Raw genomic sequence first — 19,771 nt, forward strand, 5'->3', positions numbered from 1 at the left:
GTGTTTTTCATGAACTTCTTCTTGAAGCACTTTTGTTATTTTTCTTAAGATATTCGGGGAAGTTGGAGTTTCTTGTTAATACTTTGACATAAATTTTAACCTTGAAAAATATCCATATTTTTTGAACGTTACAAAGGTAATAAGCTCTGGTCCTGGATTCCACTGACACTTGAAATTTCACTGAGTGCCCTATAAAGGGTTAAGAGCGTAAAAAGGCTTAATCAGAAATACTTTAATAATCCCAAAGGGAAATTACTTAAATTACTTCCCATTGCCTATTTGAGCCGATGTAACAGGTAAACGTAGTAGATCGACCGGCCATGGTCTTGGGCCAGAAAAGGGTAGAGTGCCTTCTCCGGGTCAGGGGGGGTGTCCTGCCCCAAGTGGAGGAGTTTAAGTATCTCGGGATCTTGTTCAGGAATGAGGGAAGATGGAGCGGGAGATCGACAGGCGGATTGGCGCAGTGTCTGCCGTGAAGCGGGCGCTGTACCGGTCCGTCGTGGTGAAGAGAGAGCTGAGTCAAAAAGCAAAGCTCTCGATTTACCGGTCAATCTACGTTCCTACCCTCATCTATGGTCATGAACTCTGGGTCATGACCGAAAGAACGAGATCCTGGATACAAGTGGCCGAAATGGGTTTCCTCCGTAGTGTGTCTGGGCTCTCCCTTAGAGATAGGGGAAGGAGCTCAGTCATCCGGGGAGGACTCAGAGTAGAGCCGCTGCTCCTCCATGTCGAGAAGAGCCAGTTGAGGAGGCTCGGGCATCTGGTTAGGATGCCTCCTGGACGCCTCCCTGGTGAGGTGTTCCGGGCACGTCCCACCGGGGGGAGGCCCAGGACACGCTGGAGGGACTATGTTTCTCGGCTGGCCTGGGAACGCCTTGGGGTTCCTCCTGAGGGGCTAGAAGAAGTGGCTGGGGAGAGGGAAGTCTGGGCCTCCCTTCTTAAGCTAGTGCCCCCGCGACCCGACACCGGATAAGCGGAGGAAGATGGATGGATGGATGGATGAATGGATGGATGGATGGATGATGGATGGATGGATGGATGGATGGATGATGGATGGATGAAGGATGGATGGATGGATGATGGATGGATGGATGGATGGATGATGGATGGATGGATGGATGATGGATGGATGGATGGATGATGGATGGATGGATGGATGGATGATGGATGGATGGATGGATGATGGATGGATGGATGGATGGATGATGGATGGATGATGGATGGATGGATGGATGATGGATGGATGGATGATGGATGGATGATGGATGGATGGATGGATGGATGATGGATGGATGGATGGATGGATGGATGGATGATGGATGGATGGATGGATGATGGATGATGGATGGATGGATGGATGATGGATGGATGGATGATGGATGATGGATGGATGGATGGATGGATGGATGATGGCTGGATGGATGATGGATGGATGGATGATGGATGGATGGATGATGGATTATGGATGGATGATGGATGATGGATGATGGATGGATGATGGATGGATGGATGATGGATGGATGGATGATGGATGATGGATGGATGATGAATGATGGATGGATGATGGATGATGGATGGATGGATGGATGATGGATGGATGATAGATGATGGATGGATGGATGATGGATGATGGATGATGGATGGATGGATGATGGATGATGGATGATGGATGGATGGATGATGGATGGATGGATGGATGGATGATGGATGATGGATGGATGGATGGATGATGGATGGATGGATGGATGGATGATTGATGGATGGATGATGGATGGATGGATGGATGGATGGATGATGGATGGATGGATGGATGATGGATGATGGATGATGGATGGATGATGGATGGATGGATGGATGATGGATGATGGATGGATGATGGATGGATGGATGGATTGATGGATGGATGATGGATGATGGATGGATGGATGGATGGATGGATGGATGATGGATGGATGGATGGATGGATGGATGGATGATTGATGGATGGATGATGGATGATGGATGATGGATGATGGATGGATGGATGATGGATGGATGGATGATGGATGATGGATGATGGATGATGGATGGATGATGGATGGATGGATGATGGATGATGGATGGATGATGGATGATGGATGGATGATGGATGATGGATGGATGATGGATGATGGATGATGGAAGGATGATGGATGATGGATGATGGATGATGGATGGATGATGGATGATGGATGGATGATGGATGGATGATGGATGGATGGATGACGGATGATGGATGATGGATGGATGATGGATGGATGATGGATGGATGATGGATGGATGGATGGATGGATGATGGATGGATGGATGATGGATGGATGATGGATGGATGATGGATGATGGATGATGGATGATGGATGATGGATGGATGATGGATGATGGATGATGGATGATGGATGGATGATGGATGGATGGATGACGGATGATGGATGATGGATGGATGATGGATGATGGATGGATGATGGATGGATGGATGGATGGATGATGGATGGATGATGGATGGATGGATGATGGATGATGGATGATGGATGGATGATGGATGGATGATGGCTGGATGGATGATGGATGATGGATGGATGATGGATGGATGATGGATGGATGGATGGATGATGGATGGATGATGGATGATGGATGGATGATGGATGATGGATGGATGATGGATGGATGATGGATGGATGGATGATGGATGGATGATGGATGGATGATGGATGGATGATGGATGGATGATGGATGATGGATGATGGATGGATGGATGATGGATGGATGATGGATGATGGATGGATGATGGATGGATGATGGATGATGGATGGATGATGGATGGATGATGGATGATGGATGGATGATGGATGATGGATGGATGATGGATGGATGATGGATGATGGATGATGGATGGATGATGGATGATGGATGGATGATGGATGGATGATGGATGGATGATGGATGATGGATGGATGATGGATGGATGGATGACGGATGATGGATGGATGATGGATGGATGATGGATGATGGATGGATGATGGATGGATGATGGATGGATGATGGATGATGGATGATGGATGGATGACGGATGATGGATGATGGATGGATGATGGATGGATGATGGATGGATGATGGATGGATGATGGATGATGGATGATGGATGGATGGATGGATGGATGATGGATGATGGATGGATGATGGATGGATGGATGATGGATGATGGATGATGGATGGATGGATGATGGATGGATGATGGATGATGGATGGATGATGGATGGATGATGGATGGATGATGGATGATGGATGGATGATGGATGGATGATGGATGGATGATGGTAACTCAAGCTCCTCCTATTTGTTGAGGCGTTCGTCAGTGAAACCACTGAGCATCTCTTTTCTCTCTTTCCTATTGAAATGCCTTTTATGAACAAACTTATCTTGCTTTTAAAACTTCTGCTATGTTAGGATGCATAATTATAAAATTATATTTTCCAAGTTGTATGAGAAACTTTTAATTCTAACGACTGAAGTCAGCAAACTTGTTTTTAGAGAAAAAGGTCAATCCGGACTCATATTTCTGAGAATACAGGATGTCTCTGCTTATCTTCTGCATGTTTTAACATAACTGATTAAATATCGTTTCTGGGGGCTGGACTCCAAAATCTTTAGCCACAGTAAGTGTTTAACTAGCAAAGAATAAACACATCCTGGATAAACATATTCTGACAGTGAGTTTCTCTATTCTTATTTTTAATCAATGTGCAACTTCTGGTCATTAGTGCATCATAAAAACTTGTAGTTTTTAGTAAATATAACTAAAGAACTCCTTTACATAGACTTATTTACTGGCGATTTACCTGAAGTTCAGAGCTTTTCAGACTCTTGTCTTGTACACAAATAATAACATGTAATTTACTGCAAATTTAGTTTAACTAGACCTTATGCGTTATAAAGATAATACTTCAACCGTTATCTACTCGTTTGTTGAGAAAAATCTTGCTAGGAAAACAGGAAGGACAAATATTTGTTTTACAGAATCCAAGACTACATGGATAAGATGAAGCTTTGGTTTCTCTACTGTGTTTCCTGCCTGATGGTTCCTATGAGCTGCGGTCAGCTGCCGGGGCCCCAGGGGCCCCAAGGTGAGAAAGGACGTAAAGGTAAAAGCTGACAAAGCAAAGTGATTATACTTGAGGAGTTTTTCTGATGATCTAAAATAATCATGAGAATGAATTTAGAAAGGATAAACCAGGAACATTTTTCATTTTATGTTAAAAAAACAAATAAAACAACAATAAATTATTTTTCTTGTTTTTTGGAATAAGGGTTCCCAGGACCACCCGGGTCCCTAGGAACACCCGGGTTACCAGGACCTGCCATCGTCTGTGGAGGAGGTGATGAATATGAGGAATAAATAAGTTGTGACAATATTTCATCCAATGAAACTCAAGTGCATCAGAAAAGAAAAAAGACAGTAGATTATTTTAGCAGAACAAGATAACTCTTTACCGCTTTGACATTGTAGGTGTTAGAGAAAATATATTTTAAAGCAACCATTATTGAAGAGCAAAGAACAATGCAGCAATACAATTCTGTGTTGCAATCAAACTGTGGTAACCAAACACATTTCCTTTCATCCAGATCGCTTTGATTCCATTGAACAAAAACTCCAAAGACTGAAGATGATCGCTGCAAAGATAGACCTCGGTGGGTTTCCGATTTAAGGTGGATCAGCCAGTTATCACACAGCAGCAAAGGATCTAATGTTAATCAGGATCTAATGTATTCCTTCATCTGTTCTTGAATTTTACTTCTTTTTTGTCCATGGATGATCTATATTCAAATTAGATCCTGCGCAGTTAGAGAAGGATCTAAAGCTATGGTTAAAAAATGAAAAACACAAAATAAAATAGCATCAAAATTCTTTCAAATGGTGGACATGTTAATAATGTGATTCTGATTTTCTCCTTTTTATCCAGCTGTTAGCTTTGACTTTGTGAGGAAGATAGATCAGAGATACTTTGTGTCCAACAAGGAGAGAGGATCGTTCCTGACGGCCGTGGAGTTCTGCTCCCAACATGGCTTAGAAGTGGCTCTGCCCCAGAGTGAGGAGGAGAACCGGAAACTGATTCAGCTGCTTGGTGAAGCTGATAAAAGAGCCTGGATCAACATCAACAGTCAGAAAGCAGAGGGGAACTTCCAGGCTGACATGAAAAATCAAGCCCTGAATTTTACCAAATGGGGAGAAAGTCAGCCGGATCCAACCGTTCAGGATACTGGCTGCAGCGTGGTCACTGAGAACGGCACCTGGAGACTGACCAAAGACTGCTCTCTGGACGCTTACATCATCTGTCAGATATAGAAATCTAACATACAGCTTCTCTGCCTTTTCTCACTTTTTGTCTTTCCTTTTGCCCTGATTATATCATCTTTATGACCTATAACTTTTACATAAGCAAACGCCTATTAACTGACCTGCATAGCAAAATATCTCCGTTTATAAATATTCAATCGTGTGGTATTTGGCATTACTTAACACTTCTATACATAAACTAACTACACCATCGATTAGCCTGACATGCATGTGTGTCCTGTCTGGTTTTTGATGATTATGGCACAAGTTAATCAGATTTCAAAAGTAAAGAAATAAAAGGAAATTATATGTCAATAAGGTTCAAAGTAACAGATATTCAGATGACTTTAAGTTCAAATATATATACATATATATATGTATATATATATATATATATATATATATATATATATATATATATATATATATATATATATATATATATATATATATATATATATATATATATATATATATATATATATATATATATATATATATATATAGAGCTGTCAGCTAACAACATGTCTGCGAGTGTGTGTGTCTGGAGGGGGGGTGGGGGGTGGGGGGGGGGGGGTTGGTGGGGGGGATGTCTAAGTGAGGCTGAGCCGCATCTGGTTTTCCACCAGAAAAGCTCTTACAAAAACATTCCAACTCTTTATTTTTTAACACAAAATAAGATGAAAAATAAATAAATGAAAAATTCATAAGAAAAAAAATCTGTAATAAATAAAATGATAATAATAACAGCAGATATAGAAGACTAGTTTTCTCCGTAGTGTGTCTGGGCTCTCCCTCAGAGATAGGGGGGAGGAGCTCAGTCATCCGGGGAGGACTCAGAGTAGAGCCGCTGCTCCTCCACATGGAGAGGAGCCAGTTGAGGTGGCTCAGGCATCTGATTAGGATGCCTCCTGGACGTCTCCCTGGTGAGGGGTTCCAGGCACGTCCCACCGGGAGGAGGACCAGGTGGAGACCCAGGACACGCTGGAGGGACTATGTTTCTCTGCTGGCCTGGGGGCACCATGGGATTTTCCCGGAGGAGCTGGACCAAGTGGCTGGAAAGAGGGAGGTCTGGGCCTCCCTGCTGAAGCTGCTACCCCCCCGACCCGACCCCGGATAAGAGGAAGAAGATGGAAGGATGGATGGATGGATGGATGGATGGATGGATGGATGGATGGATGGATGGATGATGGATGGATGGATGGATGGATGGATGATGGATGGATGGATGGATGTGTTAGGGTTACAATTATAAAATTAATGTGTGTTGTTGAAGAAAAATGATTATTTTTAGTCTTTAATACAGTTGATCTTATGGCATGCGTAAAAGGTTTGTTGAACACTTTCATTTTGACCATATTTCTTAATTTTGAACAAGGCTGTGTTAATGATTTAAAACTACTAATGGGTAAGTATTCAAAGCACAGGAGGCCATAAAATGAGTATCTCCTGGGGGGTGAATAACAGTTGAGCCTCAGGGGAGAGGTCTGCTTGGTTTACAGAAGATCAAAAGTCTTCCAGAATAAACATCTGAGATGCTGTGATACTGAATAAAATGTAGAATGTTTAAACACTAACATTTAGTTTTTAAGACATTTTTCTAAGTATTAATATCATGTTTTTTAATTGAAAATTGTACTATCTGTGACAATATCAGAATCAAATTGAAATTGTTTGAATGAAAATGTTTTGTTTAGTATTAGAAAATTGCTCAGGATATATGTTTAATGGGGTAATTGAATATGTTAGATTGAATATTATGTTTTATATGTGAGAAAAAGGAATTGTATCTCATGTTCTGTTGATTCTATGTGGTTTAAGGCAGGATTCAATCTTTTGGGGTGAAATGGTGCAGAATAGCAAGATTGAGCTGTGAAGATAACCTTTCCCTGAACCAAAATACTGAATTTAAGTTTGTTCTTGAGATTTATGGCAGGAAAGGGGCCCTCAACATTCCACATCGATTCTGTTAAACTTTATCTCATGACAGCCAGATGACCTTAGAATCCAGTGGGGGCCCGGCCGTAAATTAGTTTTTCTGAGTGTCCAAGGTAGCTTCCAATTGGTCAAGCGGAGGCCCTTATACTAAAGGGAAGGACTTATCTACATTATAAAATTTTGTGCACAGGGGCAAAAATTCAGATAGCTGCCACTATTTTGCTTTTGCACCAGCTCTCTCCAAAGACGCGTCTTTGCCTTTCTTTTCTATTTTTCTTTATGTCAGGTAAATTGAATGTATGTCTCTGTTATTCTGCAGTTTCTGGTGTAGGTTTGTGCATTGTCTTATTTCTAAGTGTATGCATTGTCTTATATTGGATTAAACTCTGTAATTCTGTGACGTCAACACGCAATGTTGGTTTTTATTACCAAACACAGCTCGCCGAGTGGACCTGGGAAGGGAAGAATGAAAAGCCAACCTTTTTCCAAAGTTAACTATGTTAGAATATTTTCTTCCTTAACAGTGTGCATATGAAACATTGAAGAAATAAGATGCTACATTTCTTTCCTGTGATTCAATCAGGAGGGTCATAAACTTTTATGACCTGCATCCAGTAGGTCATGAGGCAAAGTCACACTGTTGTGTGACTTGCATCCAGCCAGATGGTCAGTTCAGGGTAATTTCCTTTATGACCTGCCTCTGGCCAGTAGGTCATAAGGCAGAGTCACTCTGTCTTATGACCTGCATCCTGCCAGATAATCATTACAGGGTCTTCTGTTTAAGACCCGCCCTATTATGTTGTAAACGGTTAATAAAAGGCTCTGCTGTGAAGGGAACTGGGAGAAAAGGTGCTGGTTGTGAGCCAGCAGTTCTTCTCCCCTGTGCAGAGGCTGACGTTGTAAATCCCTTTCTGTGTTTGATCATTTCGTCCTCTTAAACTCACATTTCTCTGGATTTAAACCCAACATTTTTGGTGCCGAAACCCGGGAGTCAAGATCCAATTGTCCAGGACCGTGCGGGACCAAGGCCAAGAAACTGTCGACAGCCATCCACCCTTCGCCGGACGGAGCCAATAGGTTGCTCCAGCCCTGCCCTGGGCATACTGGTGACGACTCTCGCTGAGGACTGATCTACACGACAAAGGGTAGGCCTAAAGCTTTTGATCAAAAGTTGGTCTGAGACCATGTGAAAACTATAACTGGTTGTAGTCACCAGAATATTTGACGAGAACAGGTCTTGTTTACGGATATGGCATCTGTGTTGGGATCCTCAGGCTTGCCCACCAGAGGGCGCAGAGGAGCTTTACCACCTTCCACCAGCAGAGTACGCCGTGGGTCTCCTGGAGCTGGAGTCTTCCAGCACACCTGAGACGCATCTACTCATCAAGAGACCTTCCCTTTATAACCAGCTGCCAGACCTTGCTTTGAGGCCGCAGTGTTGAACTTAGTTTGGAAACCTGTCGCTAGCCTGAAGCTCTGGGTGAGCTGCCTCACAGGAAACCTGTCTCTAGCCTGAAGCTCTGGGTGAGCTGCTTCACAGGAAACCTGTCTCTGGCCTGAAGCTCTGGGGAGAGCTGCCTCACAGGAAACCTGTCTCTAGCCTGAAGCTCTGGGTGAGCTGCCTCACAGGAAACCTGTCTCTAGCCTGAAGCTCTGGGTGAGCTGCCTCACAGGAAACCTGTCTCTAGCCTGAAGCTCTGGGTGAGCTGCCTCACAGGAAACCTGTCTCTAGCCTGAAGCTCTGGGTGAGCTGCCTCACAGGAAACCTGTCTCTAGCCTGAAGCTCTGGGTGAGCTGCCTCACAGGAAACCTGTCTCTAGCCTGAAGCTCTGGGTGAGCTGCCTCACAGGAAACCTGTCTCTAGCCTGAAGCTCTGGGTGAGCTGCCTCACAGGAAACCTGTCTCTAGCCTGAAGCTCTGGGTGAGCTGCCTCACAGGAAACCTGTCTCTAGCCTGAAGCTCTGGGTGAGCTGCCACACAGGAAACCTGTCTCTAGCCTGAAGCTCTGGGTGAGCTGCCACACAGGAAACCTGTCTCTAGCCTGAAGCTCTGGGTGAGCTGCCTCACAGGAAACCTGTCTCTAGCCTGAAGCTCTGGGTGAGCTGCCTCACAGGAAACCTGTCTCTAGCCTGAAGCTCTGGGTGAGCTGCCTCACAGGAAACCTGTCTCTAGCCTGAAGCTCTGGGTGAGCTGCCTCACAGGAAACCTGTCTCTAGCCTGAAGCTCTGGGTGAGCTGCCTCACAGGAAACCTGTCTCTAGCCTGAAGCTCTGGGTGAGCTGCCACACAGGAAACCTGTCTCTAGCCTGAAGCTCTGGGTGAGCTGCCACACAGGAAACCTGTCTCTAGCCTGAAGCTCTGGGAGAGCTGCCACACAGGAAACCTGTCTCTAGCCTGAAGCTCTGGGAGAGCTGCCTCACAGGAAACCTGTCTCTAGCCTGAAGCTCTGGGAGAGCTGCCTCACAGGAAACCTGTCTCTAGCCTGAAGCTCTGGGTGAGCTGCCACACAGGAAACCTGTCTCTAGCCTGAAGCTCTGGGTGAGCTGCCACACAGGAAACCTGTCTCTAGCCTGAAGCTCTGGGTGAGCTGCCTCACAGGAAACCTGTCTCTAGCCTGAAGCTCTGGGTGAGCTGCCTCACAGGAAACCTGTCGCTAGCCTGAAGCTCTGGGTGAGCTGCCTCACAGGAAACCTGTCTCTAGCCTTAAGCTCTGGGTGAGCTGCCTCACAGGAAACCTGTCTCTAGCCTGAAGCTCTGGGTGAGCTGCCACACAGGAAACCTGTCTCTAGCCTGAAGCTCTGGGTGAGCTGCCTCACAGGAAACCTGTCTCTAGCCTGAAGCTCTGGGTGAGCTGCCTCACAGGAAACCTGTCTCTAGCCTGAAGCTCTGGGTGAGCTGCCACACAGGAAACCTGTCTCTAGCCTGAAGCTCTGGGTGAGCTGCCTCACAGGAAACCTGTCTCTAGCCTGAAGCTCTGGGTGAGCTGCCTCACAGGAAACCTGTCTCTAGCCTGAAGCTCTGGGTGAGCTGCCTCACAGGAAACCTGTCTCTAGCCTGAAGCTCTGGGTGAGCTGCCACACAGGAAACCTGTCTCTAGCCTGAAGCTCTGGGTGAGCTGCCTCACAGGAAACCTGTCTCTAGCCTGAAGCTCTGGGTGAGCTGCCTCACAGGAAACCTGTCTCTAGCCTTAAGCTCTGGGTGAGCTGCCTCACAGGAAACCTGTCTCTAGCCTGAAGCTCTGGGTGAGCTGCCTCACAGGAAACCTGTCTCTAGCCTGAAGCTCTGGGTGAGCTGCCTCACAGGAAACCTGTCTCTAGCCTGAAGCTCTGGGTGAGCTGCCTCACAGGAAACCTGTCTCTAGCCTGAAGCTCTGGGTGAGCTGCCTCACAGGAAACCTGTCTCTAGCCTGAAGCTCTGGGAGAGCTGCCTCACAGGAAACCTGTCTCTAGCCTGAAGCTCTGGGTGAGCTGCCTCACAGGAAACCTGTCTCTAGCCTGAAGCTCTGGGTGAGCTGCCTCACAGGAAACCTGTCTCTAGCCTGAAGCTCTGGGAGAGCTGCCTCACAGGAAACCTGTCTCTAGCCTGAAGCTCTGGGTGAGCTGCCACACAGGAAACCTGTCTCTAGCCTGAAGCTCTGGGAGAGCTGCCTCACAGGAAACCTGTCTCTAGCCTGAAGCTCTGGGGAGAGCTGCCTCACAGGAAACCTGTCTCTAGCCTGAAGCTCTGGGAGAGCTGCTTCACAGGAAACCTGTCTCTAGCCTGAAGCTCTGGGAGAGCTGCCTCACAGGAAACCTGTCTCTAGCCTGAAGCTCTGGGTGAGCTGCCTCACAGGAAACCTGTCTCTAGCCTGAAGCTCTGGGAGAGCTGCCTCACAGGAAACCTGTCTCTAGCCTGAAGCTCTGGGAGAGCTGCCTCACAGGAAACCTGTCTCTAGCCTGAAGCTCTGGGTGAGCTGCCTCACAGGAAACCTGTCTCTAGCCTGAAGCTCTGGGTGAGCTGCTTCACAGGAAACCTGTCTCTAGCCTGAAGCTCTGGGAGAGCTGCCTCACAGGAAACCTGTCTCTAGCCTGAAGCTCTGGGAGAGCTGCCTCACAGGAAACCTGTCTCTAGCCTGAAGCTCTGGGTGAGCTGCCTCACAGGAAACCTGTCTCTAGCCTGAAGCTCTGGGAGAGCTGCCTCACAGGAAACCTGTCTCTAGCCTGAAGCTCTGGGAGAGCTGCCTCACAGGAAACCTGTCTCTAGCCTGAAGCTCTGGGAGAGCTGCTTCACAGGAAACCTGTCTCTAGCCTGAAGCTCTGGGAGAGCTGCCTCACAGGAAACCTGTCTCTAGCCTGAAGCTCTGGGAGAGCTGCCTCACAGGAAACCTGTCTCTAGCCTGAAGCTCTGGGAGAGCTGCCTCACAGGAAACCTGTCTCTAGCCTGAAGCTCTGGGTGAGCTGCCTCACAGGAAACCTGTCTCTAGCCTGAAGCTCTGGGAGAGCTGCCTCACAGGAAACCTGTCTCTAGCCTGAAGCTCTGGGAGAGCTGCCTCACAGGAAACCTGTCTCTAGCCTGAAGCTCTGGGTGAGCTGCTTCACAGGAAACCTGTCTCTAGCCTGAAGCTCTGGGAGAGCTGCCTCACAGGAAACCTGTCTCTAGCCTGAAGCTCTGGGAGAGCTGCCTCACAGGAAACCTGTCTCTAGCCTGAAGCTCTGGGAGAGCTGCCTCACAGGAAACCTGTCTCTAGCCTGAAGCTCTGGGTGAGCTGCTTCACAGGAAACCTGTCTCTAGCCTGAAGCTCTGGGTGAGCTGCTTCACAGGAAACCTGTCTCTAGCCTGAAGCTCTGGGTGAGCTGCTTCACAGGAAACCTGTCTCTAGCCTGAAGCTCTGGGAGAGCTGCCTCACAGGAAACCTGTCTCTAGCCTGAAGCTCTGGGTGAGCTGCCTCACAGGAAACCTGTCTCTAGCCTGAAGCTCTGGGAGAGCTGCCTCACAGGAAACCTGTCTCTAGCCTGAAGCTCTGGGAGAGCTGCTTCACAGGAAACCTGTCTCTAGCCTGAAGCTCTGGGAGAGCTGCCTCACAGGAAACCTGTCTCTAGCCTGAAGCTCTGGGAGAGCTGCCTCACAGGAAACCTGTCTCTAGCCTGAAGCTCTGGGTGAGCTGCTTCACAGGAAACCTGTCTCTAGCCTGAAGCTCTGGGAGAGCTGCCTCACAGGAAACCTGTCTCTAGCCTGAAGCTCTGGGAGAGCTGCCTCACAGGAAACCTGTCTCTAGCCTGAAGCTCTGGGTGAGCTGCCTCACAGGAAACCTGTCTCTAGCCTGAAGCTCTGGGTGAGCTGCTTCACAGGAAACCTGTCTCTAGCCTGAAGCTCTGGGAGAGCTGCTTCACAGGAAACCTGTCTCTAGCCTGAAGCTCTGGGAGAGCTGCCTCACAGGAAACCTGTCTCTAGCCTGAAGCTCTGGGTGAGCTGCCTCACAGGAAACCTGTCTCTAGCCTGAAGCTCTGGGAGAGCTGCTTCACAGGAAACCTTCCTCTAGCTTGAAGCTCTGGGAGAGCTGCTTCACAGGAAACCTGTCTCTAGCCTGAAGCTCTGGGAGAGCTGCTTCACAGGAAACCTGTCTCTAGCCTGAAGCTCTGGGAGAGCTGCTTCACAGGAAACCTGTCGCTAGCCTGAAGCTCTGGGAGAGCTGCTTCACAGGAAACCTGTCTCTAGCCTGAAGCTCTGGGAGAGCTGCCTCACAGGAAACCTGTCTCTAGCCTGAAGCTCTGGGTGAGCTGCCTCACAGGAAACCTGTCTCTAGCCTGAAGCTCTGGGAGAGCTGCTTCACAGGAAACCTGTCTCTAGCCTGAAGCTCTGGGAGAGCTGCCTCACAGGAAACCTGTCTCTAGCCTGAAGCTCTGGGTGAGCTGCTTCACAGGAAACCTTTCTCTAGCCTGAAGCTCTGGGAGAGCTGCTTCACAGGAAACCTGTCTCTAGCCTGAAGCTCTGGGAGAGCTGCCTCACAGGAAACCTGTCTCTAGCCTGCAGCTCTGGGAGAGCTGCTTCACAGGAAACCTGTCTCTAGCCTGAAGCTCTGGGAGAGCTGCCTCACAGGAAACCTGTCTCTAGCCTGAAGCTCTGGGAGAGCTGCCTCACAGGAAACCTGTCTCTAGCCTAAAGCTCTGGGAGAGCTGCTTCACAGGAAACCTGTCTCTAGCCTAAAGCTCTGGGAGAGCTGCTTCACAGGAAACCTGTCTCTAGCCTAAAGCTCTGGGAGAGCTGCTTCACAGGAAACCTGTCTCTAGCCTGAAGCTCTGGGAGAGCTGCTTCACAGGAAACCTGTCGCTAGCCTGAAGCTCTGGGTGAGCTGCCTCACAGGAAACCTGTCTCTAGCCTAAAGCTCTGGGTGAGCTGCCTCACAGGAAACCTGTCTCTAGCCTGAAGCTCTGGGTGAGCTGCTTCACAGGAAACCTGTCTCTAGCCTGAAGCTCTGGGTGAGCTGCCTCACAGGAAACCTGTCTCTAGCCTGAAGCTCTGGGTGAGCTGCTTCACAAGAAACCTGTCTCTAGCCTAAAGCTCTGGGAGAGCTGCTTCACAGGAAACCTGTCTCTAGCCTAAAGCTCTGGGTGAGCTGCCTCACAGGAAACCTGTCTCTAGCCTGAAGCTCTGGGAGAGCTGCCTCACAGGAAACCTGTCTCTAGCCTGAAGCTCTGGGTGAGCTGCTTCACAAGAAACCTGTCTCTAGCCTGAAGCTCTGGGAGAGCTGCTTCACAGGAAACCTGTCTCTAGCCTGAAGCTCTGGGTGAGCTGCCTCACAGGAAACCTGTCTCTAGCCTGAAGCTCTGGGTGAGCTGCTTCACAGGAAACCTGTCTCTAGCCTAAAGCTCTGGGAGAGCTGCTTCACAGGAAACCTGTCTCTAGCCTGAAGCTCTGGGTGAGCTGCCTCACAGGAAACCTGTCTCTAGCCTGAAGCTCTGGGTGAGCTGCCTCACAGGAAACCTGTCTCTAGCCTGAAGCTCTGGGTGAGCTGCTTCACAGGAAACCTGTCTCTAGCCTGAAGCTCTGGGTGAGCTGCCTCACAGGAAACCTGTCTCTAGCCTGAAGCTCTGGGTGAGCTGCCTCACAGGAAACCTGTCTCTAGCCTGAAGCTCTGGGTGAGCTGCCTCACAGGAAACCTGTCTCTAGCCTGAAGCTCTGGGAGAGCTGCTTCACAGGAAACCTGTCTCTAGCCTGAAGCTCTGGGTGAGCTGCCTCACAGGAAACCTGTCTCTAGCCTGAAGCTCTGGGAGAGCTGCTTCACAGGAAACCTGTCTCTAGCCTGAAGCTCTGGGAGAGCTGCTTCACAGGAAACCTGTCTCTAGCCTGAAGCTCTGGGAGAGCTGCTTCACAGGAAACCTGTCTCTAGCCTGAAGCTCTGGGTGAGCTGCCTCACAGGAAACCTGTCTCTAGCCTGAAGCTCTGGGTGAGCTGCCTCACAGGAAACCTGTCGCTAGCCTGAAGCTCTGGGTGAGCTGCCTCACAGGAAACCTGTCTCTAGCCTAAAGCTCTGGGAGAGCTGCTTCACAGGAAACCTGTCTCTAGCCTGAAGCTCTGGGAGAGCTGCTTCACAGGAAACCTGTCTCTAGCTTGAAGCTCTGGGAGAGCTGCTTCACAGGAAACCTGTCTCTAGCCTGAAGCTCTGGGTGAGCTGCTTCACAGGAAACCTGTCTCTAGCCTGAAGCTCTGGGAGAGCTGCTTCACAGGAAACCTGTCTCTAGCCTGAAGCTCTGGGAGAGCTGCCTCACAGGAAACCTGTCTCTAGCCTGAAGCTCTGGGTGAGCTGCCTCACAGGAAACCTGTCTCTAGCCTAAAGCTCTGGGTGAGCTGCCTCACAGGAAACCTGTCTCTAGCCTAAAGCTCAGGGTGAGCTGCTTCACAGGAAACCTGTCTCTAGCCTGAAGCTCTGGGAGAGCTGCCTCACAGGAAACCTGTCTCTAGCCTGAAGCTCTGGGTGAGCTGCCTCACAGGAAACCTGTCTCTAGCCTAAAGCTCTGGGAGAGCTGCTTCACAGGAAACCTGTCTCTAGCCTGAAGCTCTGGGAGAGCTGCTTCACAGGAAACCTGTCTCTAGCCTGAAGCTCTGGGAGAGCTGCTTCACAGGAAACCTGTCTCTAGCCTGAAGCTCTGGGAGAGCTGCTTCACAGGAAACCTGTCTCTAGCCTGAAGCTCTGGGAGAGCTGCTTCACAAGAAACCTGTCTCTAGCCTGAAGCTCTGGGTGAGCTGCCTCACAGGAAACCTGTCTCTAGCCTGAAGCTCTGGGTGAGCTGCCTCACAGGAAACCTGTCTCTAGCCTGAAGCTCTGGGTGAGCTGCTTCACAGGAAACCTGTCTCTAGCCTGAAGCTCTGGGAGAGCTGCCTCACAGGAAACCTGTCTCTAGCCTGAAGCTCTGGGTGAGCTGCTTCACAGGAAACCTGTCTCTAGCCTGAAGCTCTGGGTGAGCTGCTTCACAGGAAACCTGTCTCTAGCCTGAAGCTCTGGGAGAGCTGCTTCACAGGAAACCTGTCTCTAGCCTGAAGCTCTGGGAGAGCTGCCTCACAGGAAACCTGTCTCTAGCCTGAAGCTCTGGGTGAGCTGCCTCACAGGAAACCTGTCTCTAGCCTAAAGCTCTGGGTGAGCTGCCTCACAGGAAACCTGTCTCTAGCCTGAAGCTCTGGGTGAGCTGCCTCACAGGAAACCTGTCGCTAGCCTGAAGCTCTGGGTGAGCTGCTTCACAGGAAACCTGTCTCTAGCTTGAAGCTCTGGGAGAGCTGCTTCACAGGAAACCTGTCTCACAACCTGAACAGCTCATGGGACGAGCTCAATCTCTCAACAAGAAACCATGTCCTCCATCGCTAGCCTGAAGCTCTGGGAGAGCTGCTTCACAGGAAACCTGTCTCTAGCCTGAAGCTCTGGGAGAGCTGCTTCACAGAGCGAAACCTGTCTCTAGCCTGAAGCTCTGGGTGAGCTGCTTCACAGGAAACCTGTCTCTAGCCTGAAGCTCTGGGAGAGCTGCTTCACAGGAAACCTGTCTCTAGCCTGAAGCTCTGGGAGAGCTGCCTCACAGGAAACCTGTCTCTAGCCTGAAGCTCTGGGTGAGCTGCTCACAGGAAACCTGTCTCTAGCCTGAAGCTCTGGGTGAGCTGCCTCACAGGAAACCTGTCTCTAGCCTAAAGCTCTGGGTGAGCTGCCTCACAGGAAACCTGTCTCTAGCCTGAAGCTCTGGGAGAGCTGCCTCACAGGAAACCTGTCTCTAGCCTAAAGCTCTGGGTGAGCTGCCTCACAGGAAACCTGTCTCCAGCCTGAAGCTCTGGGAGAGCTGCTTCACAGGAAACCTGTCTCTAGCCTGAAGCTCTGGGTGAGCTGCCTCACAGGAAACCTGTCTCTAGCCTGAAGCTCTGGGTGAGCTGCCTCACAGGAAACCTGTCTCTAGCCTAAAGCTCTGGGTGAGCTGCTTCCCACAACGAAACCTGTCTCTAGCCTGAAGCTCTGGGTGAGCTGCTTCACAGGAAACCTGTCTCTAGCCTGAAGCTCTGGGTGAGCTGCCTCACAGGAAACCTGTCTCTAGCCTGAAGCTCTGGGTGAGCTGCTTCACAGGAAACCTGTCTCTAGCCTGAAGCTCTGGGTGAGCTGCTTCACAGGAAACCTGTCTCTAGCCTAAAGCTCTGGGTGAGCTGCCTCACAGGAAACCTGTCTCTAGCCTAAAGCTCAGGGTGAGCTGCTTCACAGGAAACCTGTCTCTAGCCTGAAGCTCTGGGAGAGCTGCTTCACAGGAAACCTGTCTCTAGCCTGAAGCTCTGGGAGAGCTGCTTCACAGGAAACCTGTCTCTAGCCTGAAGCTCTGGGTGAAGCTGCTTCACAGGAAACCTGTCTCTAGCCTGAAGCTCGGGTGGCTCAGCCCTCACAGGAAACCTGTCTCTAGCCTGAAGCTCTGGGAGAGCTGCCTCACAGGAAACCTGTCTCTAGCCTGAAGCTCTGGGAGAGCTGCTTCACAGGAAACCTGTCTCTAGCCTGAAGCTCTGGGAGAGCTGCTTCACAAGAAACCTGTCTCTAGCTTGAAGCTCTGGGAGAGCTGCTTCACAGGAAACCTGTCTCTAGCCTGAAGCTCTGGGTGAGCTGCCTCACAGGAAACCTGTCTCTAGCCTGAAGCTCTGGGTGAGCTGCCTCACAGGAAACCTGTCTCTAGCCTGAAGCTCTGGGTGAGCTGCTTCACAGGAAACCTGTCTCTAGCCTGAAGCTCTGGGAGAGCTGCCTCACAGGAAACCTGTCTCTAGCCTGAAGCTCTGGGTGAGCTGCTTCACAAGAAACCTGTCTCTAGCCTGAAGCTCTGGGTGAGCTGCTTCACAGGAAACCTGTCTCTAGCCTGAAGCTCTGGGAGAGCTGCTTCACAGGAAACCTGTCTCTAGCCTGAAGCTCTGGGAGAGCTGCCTCACAGGAAACCTGTCTCTAGCCTGAAGCTCTGGGTGAGCTGCCTCACAGGAAACCTGTCTCTAGCCTAAAGCTCTGGGTGAGCTGCCTCACAGGAAACCTGTCTCTAGCCTGAAGCTCTGGGTGAGCTGCCTCACAGGAAACCTGTCGCTAGCCTGAAGCTCTGGGTGAGCTGCTTCACAGGAAACCTGTCTCTAGCCTGAAGCTCTGGGTGAGCTGCCTCACAGGAAACCTGTCTCTAGCCTAAAGCTCTGGGTGAGCTGCCTCACAGGAAACCTGTCTCTAGCTTGAAGCTCTGGGTGAGCTGCTTCACAGGAAACCTGTCTCTAGCTTGAAGCTCTGGGTGAGGTGCCTCACAGGAAACCTGTCTCTAGCCTAAAGCTCTGGGTGAGGTGCCTCACAGGAAACCTGTCTCTAGCCTAAAGCTCTGGGTGAGCTGCCTCACAGGAAACCTGTCTCTAGCCTAAAGCTCTGGGAGAGCTGCTTCACAGGAAACCTGTCTCTAGCCTGAAGCTCTGGGTGAGCTGCCTCACAGGAAACCTGTCTCTAGCTTGAAGCTCTGGGTGAGCTGCTTCACAGGAAACCTGTCTCTAGCCTGAAGCTCTGGGAGAGCTGCCTCACAGGAAACCTGTCTCTAGCCTGAAGCTCTGGGTGAGCTGCTTCACAGGAAACCTGTCTCTAGCCTGAAGCTCTGGGTGAGCTGCCTCACAGGAAACCTGTCTCTAGCCTGAAGCTCTGGGTGAGCTGCCTCACAGGAAACCTGTCGCTAGCCTGAAGCTCTGGGTGAGCTGCTTCACAGGAAACCTGTCGCTAGCCTGAAGCTCTGGGTGAGCTGCTTCACAGGAAACCTGTCTCTAGCCTGAAGCTCTGGGTGAGCTGCCTCACAGGAAACCTGTCTCTAGCCTGAAGCTCTGGGTGAGCTGCCTCACAGGAAACCTGTCGCTAGCCTGAAGCTCTGGGTGAGCTGCTTCACAGGAAACCTGTCTCTAGCCTGAAGCTCTGGGTGAGCTGCCTCACAGGAAACCTGTCTCTAGCCTGAAGCTCTGGGTGAGCTGCCTCACAGGAAACCCCTCTCCAGCCTGAAGCTCTGGGTGAGCTGCTTCACAGGAAACCTGTCTCTAGCCTGAAGCTCTGGGTGAGCTGCTTCACAGGAAACCTGTCGCTAGCCTGAAGCTCTGGGTGAGCTGCTTCACAGGAAACCTGTCTCTAGCCTGAAGCTCTGGGAGAGCTGCTTCACAGGAAACCTGTCTCTAGCCTGAAGCTCTGGGAGAGCTGCTTCACAGGAAACCTGTCTCTAGCCTGAAGCTCTGGGTGAGCTGCCTCACAGGAAACCTGTCTCTAGCCTGAAGCTCTGGGTGAGCTGCCTCACAGGAAACCCCTCTCCAGCCTGAAGCTCTGGGTGAGCTGCCTCACAGGAAACCCCTCTCTAGCCTGAAGCTCTGGGTGAGCTGCCTCACAGGAAACCTGTCTCTAGCCTGAAGCTCTGGGTGAGCTGCCTCACAGGAAACCTGTCGCTAGCCTGAAGCTCTGGGTGAGCTGCTTCACAGGAAACCTGTCGCTAGCCTGAAGCTCTGGGTGAGCTGCTTCACAGGAAACCTGTCTCTAGCCTGAAGCTCTGGGTGAGCTGCCTCACAGGAAACCTGTCTCTAGCCTGAAGCTCTGGGTGAGCTGCCTCACAGGAAACCTGTCTCTAGCCTGAAGCTCTGGGTGAGCTGCCTCACAGGAAACCTGTCTCTAGCCTGAAGCTCTGGGTGAGCTGCCTCACAGGAAACCTGTCGCTAGCCTGAAGCTCTGGGTGAGCTGCTTCACAGGAAACCTGTCTCTAGCCTGAAGCTCTGGGTGAGCTGCCTCACAGGAAACCTGTCTCCAGCCTGAAGCTCTGGGTGAGCTGCTTCACAGGAAACCTGTCTCTAGCCTGAAGCTCTGGGTGAGCTGCTTCACAGGAAACCTGTCGCTAGCCTGAAGCTCTGGGTGAGCTGCTTCACAGGAAACCTGTCTCTAGCCTGAAGCTCTGGGAGAGCTGCTTCACAGGAAACCTGTCTCTAGCCTGAAGCTCTGGGAGAGCTGCTTCACAGG

At 49.9% G+C, this 19,771-nt stretch overlaps 1 protein-coding gene across 1 annotated transcript; it reads left to right on the forward strand.

The window, feature by feature from the left end:
• The first annotated feature begins 3,653 nt into the window (after positions 1 to 3,653).
• On the forward strand, positions 3,654 to 5,531 carry LOC119780825 (mannose-binding protein C-like). The gene is made up of 5 exons (XM_038281024.1): positions 3,654 to 3,728; positions 4,036 to 4,160; positions 4,326 to 4,394; positions 4,642 to 4,707; positions 4,980 to 5,531. Exons 2-5 carry the CDS (start codon positions 4,049 to 4,051, stop codon positions 5,360 to 5,362), a joined length of 630 nt encoding a protein of 209 aa, XP_038136952.1. The 5' UTR covers positions 3,654 to 3,728; positions 4,036 to 4,048; the 3' UTR covers positions 5,363 to 5,531.
• The last annotated feature ends 14,240 nt before the right edge of the window (positions 5,532 to 19,771 follow it).

Source organism: Cyprinodon tularosa, unplaced genomic scaffold, assembly GCF_016077235.1.
Source record: "Cyprinodon tularosa strain WSP-4 unplaced genomic scaffold, ASM1607723v1 ctg1662, whole genome shotgun sequence".
NCBI lineage: Eukaryota > Metazoa > Chordata > Actinopteri > Cyprinodontiformes > Cyprinodontidae > Cyprinodon > Cyprinodon tularosa.